Source organism: Saccostrea echinata, unplaced genomic scaffold (genome assembly GCF_033153115.1).
Source record: "Saccostrea echinata isolate AGI-Se365-2 ecotype Australia unplaced genomic scaffold, CSIRO_AGI_Sech_v1 ptg000056l, whole genome shotgun sequence".
NCBI classification, from domain to species: domain Eukaryota; kingdom Metazoa; phylum Mollusca; class Bivalvia; order Ostreida; family Ostreidae; genus Saccostrea; species Saccostrea echinata.
This window is the reverse complement of record NW_026889805.1, coordinates 12,862,942-12,875,473: the sequence shown is the minus strand read 5'-3', so window position 1 is coordinate 12,875,473 and position 12,532 is coordinate 12,862,942. Positions and strand designations below refer to the sequence as shown.

The 12,532-nt window shown below is 33.6% G+C and overlaps 1 protein-coding gene across 1 annotated transcript in view; it reads right to left on the bottom strand.

The window, feature by feature from the left end:
• Window positions 1-11,598, bottom strand: part of LOC133173236 (sushi, von Willebrand factor type A, EGF and pentraxin domain-containing protein 1-like) — a 37,827-nt gene extending 26,229 nt beyond the window's left edge. The window contains exons 1-6 of the mRNA XM_061308211.1: window positions 11,479-11,598; window positions 11,015-11,145; window positions 10,723-10,899; window positions 10,421-10,606; window positions 8,777-9,031; window positions 8,452-8,649 (exon numbers count right to left, since the gene is read on the bottom strand). Of these exons, the coding sequence (XP_061164195.1) occupies window positions 8,452-8,649; window positions 8,777-9,031; window positions 10,421-10,606; window positions 10,723-10,899; window positions 11,015-11,048 (850 nt within the window). The 5' untranslated portion in view covers window positions 11,049-11,145; window positions 11,479-11,598. The remainder of the gene's footprint in view (window positions 1-8,451; window positions 8,650-8,776; window positions 9,032-10,420; window positions 10,607-10,722; window positions 10,900-11,014; window positions 11,146-11,478) is intronic.
• Window positions 11,599-12,532: the final 934 nt, after the last annotated feature.

Here is a 12,532-nt window from a genome sequence, read left to right as displayed (position 1 = left end):
AAAAAATCATTTTCAATTGTCATTCTATTTCTAATATGTTTTAGTGCATTTTTTCACTACAGCATTTAATGATATTCTTATTATTTGAATTTTTATTTTTGAAAAATTGCTCCATAGACTTCAAAACAATCTTTGTTAAGTATTTAAGTTCTGGATGTAGTAAATCTGAAGAAGATTGAGACAACTGGTTCTTTATTAATGGGAACCTAGGGGAGAAATACGGTGCAAGTAGTATCTTACCCAGTCCCCATCTCTAGATAAGAGAAAATTTAAGTACTATGTGATAACCCTCAGACATAGCTGTCTTAATAATCATTCCAATCATTAACTCAGACAGAGTAAAAGGAAAACCTGTATATCACTTGTAAGAACCTGATCACGCACGTTACATAGGAAATATCTTTGAAATATCTTTGAAATATTCTTCTCAAGAACAACTAAGCCATTATTAGTCATATTCACACAGACGCAACCTTAGGTATTGTAGAATAAAGTTTGTTCAAATCATAACACCCCCAGGGGTTAGGGCACAACAGAGGGTCAATGTTTTGCATAAGAATATATAGGAATCATCTTGTAAAAAATCTGCTGCTCAAGAAAGCAAAGCCATGATTAGTCATATTATTATAGGAGCATCCTCAAATTAGTGTAGATTCAAATTTGGTCAAATTTACGGTGGGTAGGGTGGGGCCACAATGACCAATCAGAGTTTATCATAGGAATGCATAGGAATTTTTTTCAATTCTTCTGTTTGGGAACAGCAAAGCCATAACTAGTAATATTGATATAGAAGCATCCTGAGGTAGTGTAGATTTAAGACCCCCCTTACAACTTTTCAATATACTGAACTGATTTCTGCTTATTCCTAGCCAGTGTGCTCAGGTGAGTGATGTGGCCATAGTCCTCTTGTTTACTTTTAGAATGGCTTGATAGAAACTTCTTTAGAGTTAATAAAGAGATTGAAATAGACGACAATCGACCTCAGAAAATCAGCTAACCGAAACAAATCTGTGAACGAGGAATAAAACATGACCCCAGATATTCCAGAGTGGGATTAGGTGCCAATGAGGAATAAGCATAACCATATTGATCACATTTTTATAATATCATAGTTTTGTAACATAAAGATTTTCATTTCAATTACCATTATGTGAACAAATGTGCATTTTCCTATCTGAAATATGGTAATAACGAACAGAATGGAGCTCAAACATTCATTGAATGAAATATTAAGATAACGAACAGTAATCATGCTTAAAAGTCCATTGAAACAATACAAATCACTAGCAGAGCAAACCTCTAAAACATCAGAGGTGGGATCAAGTGCCACGGAGGAGTAAGCTTCCCTTGCCATGATCGGATAAACAGAAAAATCTGTAGACAGTTCAGCGTGAAAATAATGTCCTTACAATGTGTATGAAAAATGTCTGTCAACATTTGACTTAATGATACATTATATTTGTTGACAAATTAAAGTTATTGTACCGACCAAAGAGTTTGTGAAATGATGAATGTAAACAAGAATGTTGATTTTCTTGTTTCATCAACTTGTTTGTAAATAGCTTGACGCGTTTCAGATATTGTTCGTTCGTTGATCATACGTTTGCCTATTGATTCAACTAGGAGACATAAACTCCATTTGTTTGGGATAATGGAATATTGTTACATAAATAAGGGAAGTTGACGACAGAAAACTTGAAGTCATCAAGTATATAATATAGTTTTGGTCTTTGGTTACAATAAACTTTTTTTTCTAGAAAAAAAAATCCAAATATGAAACAAATGTATCAGACTTTGTGGTATCTTTTATCTCGTGTTCAAAAGGATATTTCAATGATGTCAATTGATTCATCAACTTCACAATCGTTTTATAAAGCATAAAAACAAGGAAAATTTAAACAAGGAAGACCTTTTTCTGTAAAAATATAAGGTTTATTATTTTTTTCTTATTAAAAGAAGTAAAAATTAATACTTCCTAGCATTAAATGCAAAAATGTATCATACATACTTAAAATGATGACAATGTAAATATAATCAAATAGAAATATGATATCTTTTTCCAAATGCAAATAAGGACACAGAGTAAATCATGGGTAAAAAATAACGTTTTAGTAAAACTCGTGAAAAGAACACTTCCTTGATGGGATTTAATGTTTCCTCCTTATTTTCTTCTTTGTCAAATAATTGGAAGGAGATAATACTTCGTGACAGGGGTGCGGTGCGTAAAAGTAAATGCGTAGTCAATGTAGATTGGAGTAGATCATGTATATAAATAATTTGTAGCATTAGAGTAAGCATTACTTTTTTATTTGTCCATGTTTGTTCTGCTCCAAATTTGTAGTGTTTCAAAGGACTTTCAGCTTGATTTCTATTTGTAATCTTCATATTTCAAACAAATACTCGTGTTTTGATATAGGCTGATTAAACACAGCCATGAAAATAAGATCAAACGATGTTGAACAATCATACTAATTTAGAAAGGCTAAAATAACTAGAGTTATATATAATAACAAAATTTGAATAATAAAAGTAAACGAAACCAAACAATTTTCTCCATAGATTTGGAATTTAAATATTTACAAAAATTACACTTGAAGCACCAAGTGTCTAAAAAAGGTCTGGTTGATGATAATGAGATTTTCAAACAAAAAAATTTATATAAGATACTACATGTATTTAAACAATGGAAATGTTGAAAACAAAATTTCATCAGTAATTGAATGTTGAAGTTGAGCCTAATGTGAACTTTTTAATTAAATTTAATGCATGGAATATGTGGAGATAACGAACAGTATTCGAGCTCAAAAGTCCATTAAACATTACAAAATAAGAACAGAGCAAACACGGACCTCTAAGACATCAGAGATGGGATCAGGTGCCATGGAGGAGTGACCATCCCCTTCCGACCGGTCACACACGCCGTGTGCTCGTTGTCATGATCAGAAAATAACCGAAAACTCGACAAATCAATGTGTAAATAATGGCCTAATAATTAGTATGAAAAAATTCAGTCAGCATTTAATTTAATGAAAGATTGTATTTGCTGACAAAGTCATTGTTTCGATCATAGAACTTACGAAACGATGACTTTAAACGAGACTGCTGATATTCTTGTTTCATCAACTTGTTTGTCAATAAGTTACCCATATGCAGGCGATAAGGATATATTGCTGCATTAGTAATGGAAGTTGACGATTTAAAAGGTAGTCATTACGTTTATCATTAAGCTTTGTTGTTAGATTACCATTAACGTCTTTTTCTAATAAAATATGCAAATATGAAACGGATGTGTCAGACTTTGTGGTATCTTTTATCTCAAGCTCACTGGGATATATCGTGTCGACATAAGAATGGAAATAACTATAGTTAATTGACAATACGTCGTCGATATCTATAAATGTCGAGTTGAAGGCCACAACAAGTGTTTTCTTGTTTTCACGCAAAAGATTTTGAATAAATTCTGCTTCATATGAATGCAAAAATAGGTCTGCTAATAACGGGGCGCAATTGGTACCCATGGGAATTCCAACAGATTGTTGGAAGACCTGGTCTCCAAAAACCAAATAGATGTTATCAGTCAGAAACTAGAGCATCTTTTTAATATCAACTTCAGAGAACTTGTGTGTAAGTTCAGATCGTTTTTTAATAAAGTAACTTTGCAAATGACCAATGACGAGGTAAGTAAATTTACGAGATCAATTTTTATTGAGAAAGCAGCTGTCAACGATGTCAGAAAGTCTGGACTTTAATTAAGTTGTATATAAAGTTGAAAATTCGTAAATTTTTATGTTTTTGGTAAAATTTTGTGATTTCAAATATTCCAAAAGTTCCTTGGAATGTTTTAGTACCCACATCTGATTTACACCACTTCTCGAACATATTGTTGCACAGTACTCTTGAAGTTTCTCCTTCACTGCTGTAAAGTTCTTAGTGGGGAATAAAGAAGGAGGCTTGGTAGAATATTTTGGAACTTGGAAACCGCTATGTATCTTTGTTTGTGGGGTTTTTTATGAAGTTTTGGAATCCAATATAGATATGGTAATTCAAATTCATTTTGGTTATTGGGAATATGAAAAATATTCAAAACTGACATATGATTTTGAAGAACTTCCTCCTTAGAAAGGGAGCTATGGGTATAAGTTGGATTACCACTTATAGAATTAAATCCCAGTTCCTCTAAAATACAAATTATATAATTGAGCCTTGCAAACAAAGACAATGTTGTTACCTGCTTTGTCAGCAGGGACTAGTGCGTATTGATCGTGTAATCTAATTCATTTTTCACTTCTGAATTATTGAATACAGAAGGATAGATGACATAGCTTATTCAATGAAAAACAGCAAGCTTTGAAAAGATTATGTACTAAAAATACTTCATATGTCAACAATCTGTGTGGATTCCTATGCATACCAATTGCGCCCCGTTATTAGCAGACCTATGTTTGTATTCATATGAAGCAGAATTTATTCAAAACCTTTTACATGAGAAAAAGATATCTCTTGTTGTGGCCTTCAACTCGACATTTAGAGATATCGACGACGTATTGTCAATTAACAATAGCTATTTGCAATGTTTTCATCCACACAATATATCCCTGTGAGCTTGAAAAATAAGATACCACAGAGATTGACACATCCCTATCATATCTGGATATTTTACTAGAAAAAGACGTTAATGGTAATCTAACAACAAAGCATGATAAGCGTGATAAACGTGATGACTTAAATTTTTAATTCGTCATCTTCCCTAGCTTACATATGCAGCAATATATCCTTATCACCTGCATATTGGATGTATATCTCTCACTTGATTCGATATGCAAGAGCATGCTCTACGTATTAACAATTTCTGTAAGTTATTGACAAACAAGTTGATGAAACAAGAATATCAACAGTCTCGTTAAAAATCATCATTTCGTAAATGCTATGGTCGATACAATGACCCTGTAAACAAATACAATTTATCAAAAAGTCATATGCTGATAAATATGTGATGTTTTTTTATACTAATTATTAAACACTGAATTGTGGACGGGTTTTTCTGTTATTTCCCGATCATGACAAGAGCACACGACATGTGTGACAGGTCGGAGGGGATGCTAATTCCATGGCACCTGATCCCACCTCTGATGTTTTTGGAGGTCCGTTTTCGCTCTGCTACCAATTTGTATTGTTTTAATGGACTTTGGAGGAACACATGAAACTTAAAAAGCAAAGTAAACGACTAAAGACGTTTTAAACCTCCTAATTTTAACAAAGATCAGTATGCAAATATGCTATTTATCTAAATCAAAAGTACATAAAAATACACATCGTTCACGGTAGCTCAGTCGGTAGAGCGCTCGCTTCGTAATCGGGAGGTCGTGAGTTCGAATCTCGGCCGCGACTGACTTCTAAGTCGATAAAAAATGGGTAGCAACTGTTCCTTCGCCATGCACTCGGCACTTTGAAGTGAAAGTTGCGGGTCCTTCGGATGAGACCTTAAAAACCGAGGCCCCGTGTCACGGCAGGCGTTGGCACGATAAAGATCTATCACTGCTCAATGGCCCTGAGTGCCGAGTAAAGGTCAAAATTTGAAGCCCTTCACCGGTATATGGTGACGTCTCTATATGAGTGAAAAATTCTCGAATGGGACGTTAAACAACATAAAATCAATCAATCAATCAATCAATCAAAAATACACAAATGTTTCTGCATACAAAGAAACAGTGAAACACCTTCTCTAATAAGATTGCGACTTAGCAGTTTGATGTTAAGGGAAGAAAATGAAATTCAAGTTAAAGCTGTAATGCAACAGGGTGTTTGCCACTCGTGTTCCATATTCCAATGTTTTTCTGACTATAGAAATGAATGGGAAACTTACGATTTAATTTTTTCTAAGGTCAATATCCAATATTTATTTAATCACTTCAAAATCGCATATGGCGTTTATTTCTGTCTCCAAGCTGCTCCGGTACACAAGAGCAGTTTCCGAATAAAGACATTTCATAATCGATGTAGGCTAGTGATAAATAAGTTGATGTTATATGGCTTTCTACATTCTTGTTTAAATTCAACATTTAGCAAATGCTATGATCATTATAATGGCATCATTTGCAAATACATTCTATTCTAGTTTGGGTCCGTCACGGTAGCTCAGTCGGTAGAGCGCTCGCAATGTATTCGGAAGGTCGTGTGTTTGAATCACGGCCGCCACTGACCTAAGTTGATAAAAATAGGAAGCAGCTGTTCCTTCGCCAGGCGCTCGACACTTTGAAGTGAAAGATACGGACACTTCGGGTGAGACCTTAAAATTGAGGCTCCGTGTCACGGTAGTGCTGGCACGATAGAACCCTCAAGCTCAATGGCCCCGAGTGCCGAGTTAGTGTCTAAATTTGAAGCCCATCACTGGTATATGGTGACGTCTCTATATGAGTGAAAATTCTCAAAGGGAACGTAAAACAGCAAACAATCAATGAATAATTCCTAGCTTGGATCTTAGTTTGGCTGACATTGTATATCAATTGGTAGGTCATTGATATTTTTTTTTACAAACTCCATGTTTCTTAGAGGGTAGACTGGTTGACAGGGGACGCTAATTCCTCCAAGCTTGGTGCTTTGAGAGATCCGTGTTTTGCCCTGTTCACATTTCGTATTCTGAGTTTGATCAAAGTTCATTATCTTGACCCTTTTTTTTTTAATAAAACATGTTGTAACGTTGGGATAGTGAGGATTAATAACTCTTCTTTTCAGGTGTTGAAAAGCTATGCATCGACAATATATTTAAACAAAAGGACCATTGCTCATAACATCACGTGAGTCATTTTGACCCTGCTGTTCTTCATTAGCTGATCTACGTTTTTTCCTCTTTAATTTCAGGAGAAAAAAAATTGACTCCATATTGTGGACAAAAACCTAGCGCTAAGAGAGCTATGATTTAATCAAAGTTGAATCCACACAACATTTGGATGCTTCAATATCAATACAATCAACAAGGACCTGTTCAAGCTGATGTTCATGAACGGACTATCTTTTTTCTTGTACACACAGGGTTGGCCCAAAATCAGCGATCCGTATTTCATTAATGAAAGTAACTTAATCCGGGCTGGGACTCATAGTTCAAAAACAAATTCCACATAACTTAGGTATGATTTACCTTCTCATATGATTTTGTGCCGTGGTGCATCTCTTGAAAAGATTTTTTTCGATATAGTTTCATGTAAGACCCTGAGCCCTTATTGTAGCTTAATACCTCACATGCTTGTATATCAATAGCATTAGTAATAACTTTGCTGTTTATAAGAGGAAGAATTTTAAAGTTTTCTAACATAGTTCCGTTAAAAAAAATTGAGCCTTTGTTGTGGCCCAACCCAACCCCGGGTTCATGAATTGGGCAACTGTGATGAGACTTTATCATGTTTCATATTTTCTGGCCCGATGGTTCGTGGGAATAATATTTTCAAAAGATACAAGTATATTTTCATAAATTTATTATTATCTCCCTTCCGTTGAAATTGGCACAGTACGGCGATTCTATATAAGAAGATGAAATCAGGGGAAAATTTCTGACATCGGCCATGACGAAATTACAGACAACGGACAAATTTTGATCAAATAAACTCACATGAGCCTTTAGCTCTGATGAGTTAAAAGTAAAAAAAAATATTTTAGATCAAATTTTCGTTCAATCTTTCGAACATAAATATATATACAGACATAAAATGTCGTTTATGAGCACAATCAAAATTTCTATTACGTCTTGTGAACCGCAAGGAAGGTAAATATCTTTTTAAAATCGTCTACATTTGCGATTTCTCACATCTTTCTTATATACATTTACTCTTTAATCACACATTCTGAATTTATTCCCACGGTAAAATATTGACTGCAGAATAACCTGCAATTCAATGAATTATTTATATATGATGATGTATGCATATTATTTATGTACAATTTTTTCATTTTTTCGCTAAAAACATTAACCTTAGGAGTTAATTTTAGCTCAGTTTAAACAGAAATCTTCCAATTGAGGATCTCAATAATACACTGAAAGCAATGCCAAAGATATGATTGCATATAAGTTTCTAGACACAGAAAAGCGTCAACGATCCATTTGCTATTGAAGTACATGTATTGTATATTACTTCCAATATCATTTATCGCTTCAAGTTTAAATTGTGTTAATTAAGGAACTTAATTACTACATAATTTTAGTACATAACTAGGAGGATTTGGTTTTCGTAGTTTCCAAACCTTTCTGTTTTTAAGACTTTCTCTAGTATGTCTCACCATTTTTAGATGAATTTTTAATCGTTAATGTATAATTGCCAGTTTGTGTTGTATGTTTTTTACTTGAATGTATTCTAGTGGATATTTTGTTTTTGAATTTTATAAATTTTTTTCACTTACTAGAATTTTGTACATTTTAATGTTGTATTCTATATTGCCTACACTATCTTCATCTTTCCTTACCTTCACATTTGGGCTGTCTTTTTCCCCAATCCCAGTAGGCATACTTTCCATCCACACTCTTGACACAGTTTGTGATGTTAGGACCATCCAAAACAGATCCTAATTTGCATGAAAAATAACACCTCGCACCATATTGATATCCCCAAGGACAATTCACAGACAGGAAATTATTACCATAGAGTCGTCTGCAAGTTAACACTGAAAAATAATAGAAAAAGATTGTTTTGATTACATAATTATTTTATAACATTCCACCTGTTTAATGTTTTGATTTAAAGCCCTGAAATAATGCTCGCAAGACAGGTGTAAGGTGCAGAATGAATACCTCTCATAGACAGTGTCACAGTACATGGTCTAGCCGTGTTGCCTGTCTCATCTACAGCTGTGTATTTTACATAGTGTGTCCCTGCCTCAATCTTGTCTCTGGGTGAAATGGTGCCATTCTTTTGTAAAACAATGCTCTTGTCAGCATTGTCGTACACGTATGGCTCGTCCCAGTATATCTCTCCTATTGTAGAATTTTCATCTGCTGTTCCGTAGGCAAAAGGGGTGCAGTTTTTTATTTCTGGCATTAGAATGTCTAAAACAATGAAACAACTTATCATTTTTGCTTATAACTTTGCTTATAATTTAATTCAGGTTGCCACGCTTTATTTGATTGAATAAAGAATTAGTTCGTATGGTATAACCTGTGTTTTCCACGTCACAATAACTTACGTTAAAAATATCAATCCGCTTGACGTTACATTTAAAGCATGTACAACTTGAAGGCATTCTAAAGGAGAAATTGTTTAATTATTTTGAAATATGAGGATAACGAGCAGTAATTATGCTCAAAAGGCCATTTAAAGAATACAAATTAGGTACAGAGCAAACACGGATCTCGAAAAACATCAGGGTAGGGATCAGGTGTCATGGAAGAGTAAGCATCCATTGTCGACCGGACATATACCCGCCGTGTGCTTCTTGTCATGATTGGGTAAACGGAGAAGTCCGTAGACAGTTCAGTGTAAAAAAAAGTCTATCAATTTGTAGAAAAAACATCGGTCAACATTCAACTTAATGATAGATTGTTTTTGCCGACAAAATCATTATATCGACCATAGATTTTGCAAAATGTTGACTTCAAAGGAGACTTCTGATATCCTTGTTTCATCAACTAACATGTAGTAGGAATTGTGCGTACGTAGCTCTTTCGTTATTCCTTATATTAAAATTTTAAAACTTTAAGCCCAACAAAAGAACACTCAATATTTAAATTTTCTGCGGTTCTGTTTCGTGGTAAATATAGCTTATTGTTTGTAAAATTGTAATTTGACTCTTCTCGAAAATTGTCACATCATTTACAGTCACGATAGACCAAAAAAGTATTTTCAATAATATAGGGTTATTATACCTCTACTGATTTTTCACTAATAAGAGTAAATCGATATCTATTGCTAATTCCCTGAACATCACCGTAGAAAGACCGATTACCTGCAAGGAAGTGCGTCAGTTTGATAAACTGATACGCACCAATAATTTGGAACACCTTGCAATTTCTTTTAATCAAATGATGTTCCAAATAAAATCATGGATATTCCATAGAAGTTAGTTAAGTTACATATAAAGAGGAGGCGGAGCATAATAAACAGAATATTGCTTGTAAATTCATGTATTCTATATATCAATTTATTCAAATGCAATGCTTTTCTTTTGAAATTATTCATTTGTATTGCACTGCGTAGAATTGGTATTAATTGGTGTAATTTTTCCATCGGTATAATAGAACATTCAAAGTATATCATTGAGGGAGTTCCATCGCCTTCGCTGCGGGAAGTTTGCTCAATAGGAACTTGAATCTTGCTGACTCCCTCATTGATATACTTCAATTGTACATTCTTTAATTGTAATTGCTCATTCTTGATTATTTATTTGGATATCAGTTACACTATTCTTTAAGAATAAAAGTGTTAGCGTGCACCCTCACCTTCACATGGTGGGATTGAACCTAGCCAACTTCCATTTTTTCTGCAAAGTTTGACCCTTCCTTGTCCCGAAGGAATGTCAAACCCGGGGGGACATATTACTGAACATTCACTTCCGTATCGTTTCCCATTAGTACACGTGTAATTAGACCCGTCGTTTCTATGAGGAAGTGATGGACATTGGATCTCTAAAATAAGACAGTAAAGAAAATATTAATTTTAACAGATAACTGCAGTATCTTTTTTATACTATTGAGAGAGCTAAGAAAATACGAAGAAGTGAATATCTTAAGAGAAAAAAAACCTTCACAGGTGGGGAAATCTCCATTCCATGTCCCGTTACTCTGACATTCGAGATGTTTTGAACCATTAAGAAAGTAACCATGGTAACAATTAAATTCACATCGGGTTCCGTATCTTATGTCGTAATAGTCACAGTGTCTAATCACTCCATATGTTTCACTGAATGAGCATTGGGAGACTAAAAACGTATATATTTTGAGGATAAATTTTTTATGAAAATCGGTCTCTTCTTCACCTTTACTGCATGATAAACAATATTTGTGTCAAGGATGAATTTTTTTTTTATCTAATACCTGTTACGGTAATGGTAAAGGAGCATGTTGCCATGTTTCCGATAGCGTCCTGGGCTGTGTAACTTATTAAAGTCTTGCCCTGGAAGGTGTCTCCTGGTTCCTGGGTCGATATTTTCTTCACTCTACTTATACTTATATACAGAGAGACAAAGGGTTACATTGTAGACAACAGATACAGATGTTTGAATGCTGTAAAATCACTTGTTTTAATGGGGTCATCATTTCGTGGCTTGAAAAATAGATATTGAAATTGTATTACAAATATAGTTAATTGATATTATATTACAATTTGTTTAGGACGTGAAATCTGAGGGTTACAAATGTATTTTAATTACAGAAACAACGAAAATTGAACCCTCACGAAAATCAGTGATTTCGCACTGTAAGAAGAGTAAATGTGTGTCAATCCGCATGAAAATTTTATTTATCAACATTTTAGACAGTGAATTATTAAAAAAAATTACATTACAGTTCCGCCTGTGGCATCTTTCGCCTGTGGCTCTGTCCAATTAACAGTCTTAGTTCGCGTTCCTCTATCTGCTGTCACAAATTTATCACTGGAGCAATTGGTGAAGTAAGGACGGGTTGTGTCGACTTCAAATAGAAAAATTAAATCAAATTTGATATAATTGTGGTTGTAAAATAAAATTCGGTCTTTTAAAACTTTAATAAAGTGACGAATACATAAATCGCACGTAATTAAAAAACAGACCTGATGGGGGACAGAACAAGCATGCATTCTGAAAAAAGAAAATGATATAGAAAAAAAACGTGATTTATATTTTAATTCCATGTCAACTTTTATAAAATAATTGATAGAATACTTACTTTTCCATGAGCGTAAAGATATTGAGAAATGTAGATTCCGCATAATAATAAATATCGAAGACTCATTGTGGATGTCTTAATAAAATATTTTAGAGATGAAATCACTTTTATAGAGAAAAAAGGGAGTGATTAAGCGCAGTTTGACAGGAACTTTTGGTGAAATGCCAATATGATAATGATATATATGGACGTTTTATTATATTATTGTTATACAGTGACATTCCCTCATCAAATACAGGTAAGTCTATTTCAAGTGGAATAAAATATTGAATAAACCCATATTTTTACCTTATAAAGCATATAAGAATGTAAGTTGAGAATAAATGCATGCTTTATTCCAGTTTTTTCACTCCCATAATGTAATTCAAAATCCTCATTTAGTATTAGAAAAAAGAAATCAAAAGTATAGTATTGGTCGTGAACAATTAAGAACATTACAGACTAATCACTGTAAAGCTTTGAGAAATACAATACAATCGCTTATTGTCCCAATGTATTTCTTAAAACCAATTCTTGGAATGCAAATACATGATATATGGAGATAACGAACAGTATTCAAGCTCAAAGTAAAGAAAAATAATGAATAATTATATATTAAGAAGATTGGATTGTTTGATTTGAACATATTTTATTTTCTTTAAATTTTATAACTGGGATCAGGCAAAAGTTCTTCAAAAAAAATCTTCATAC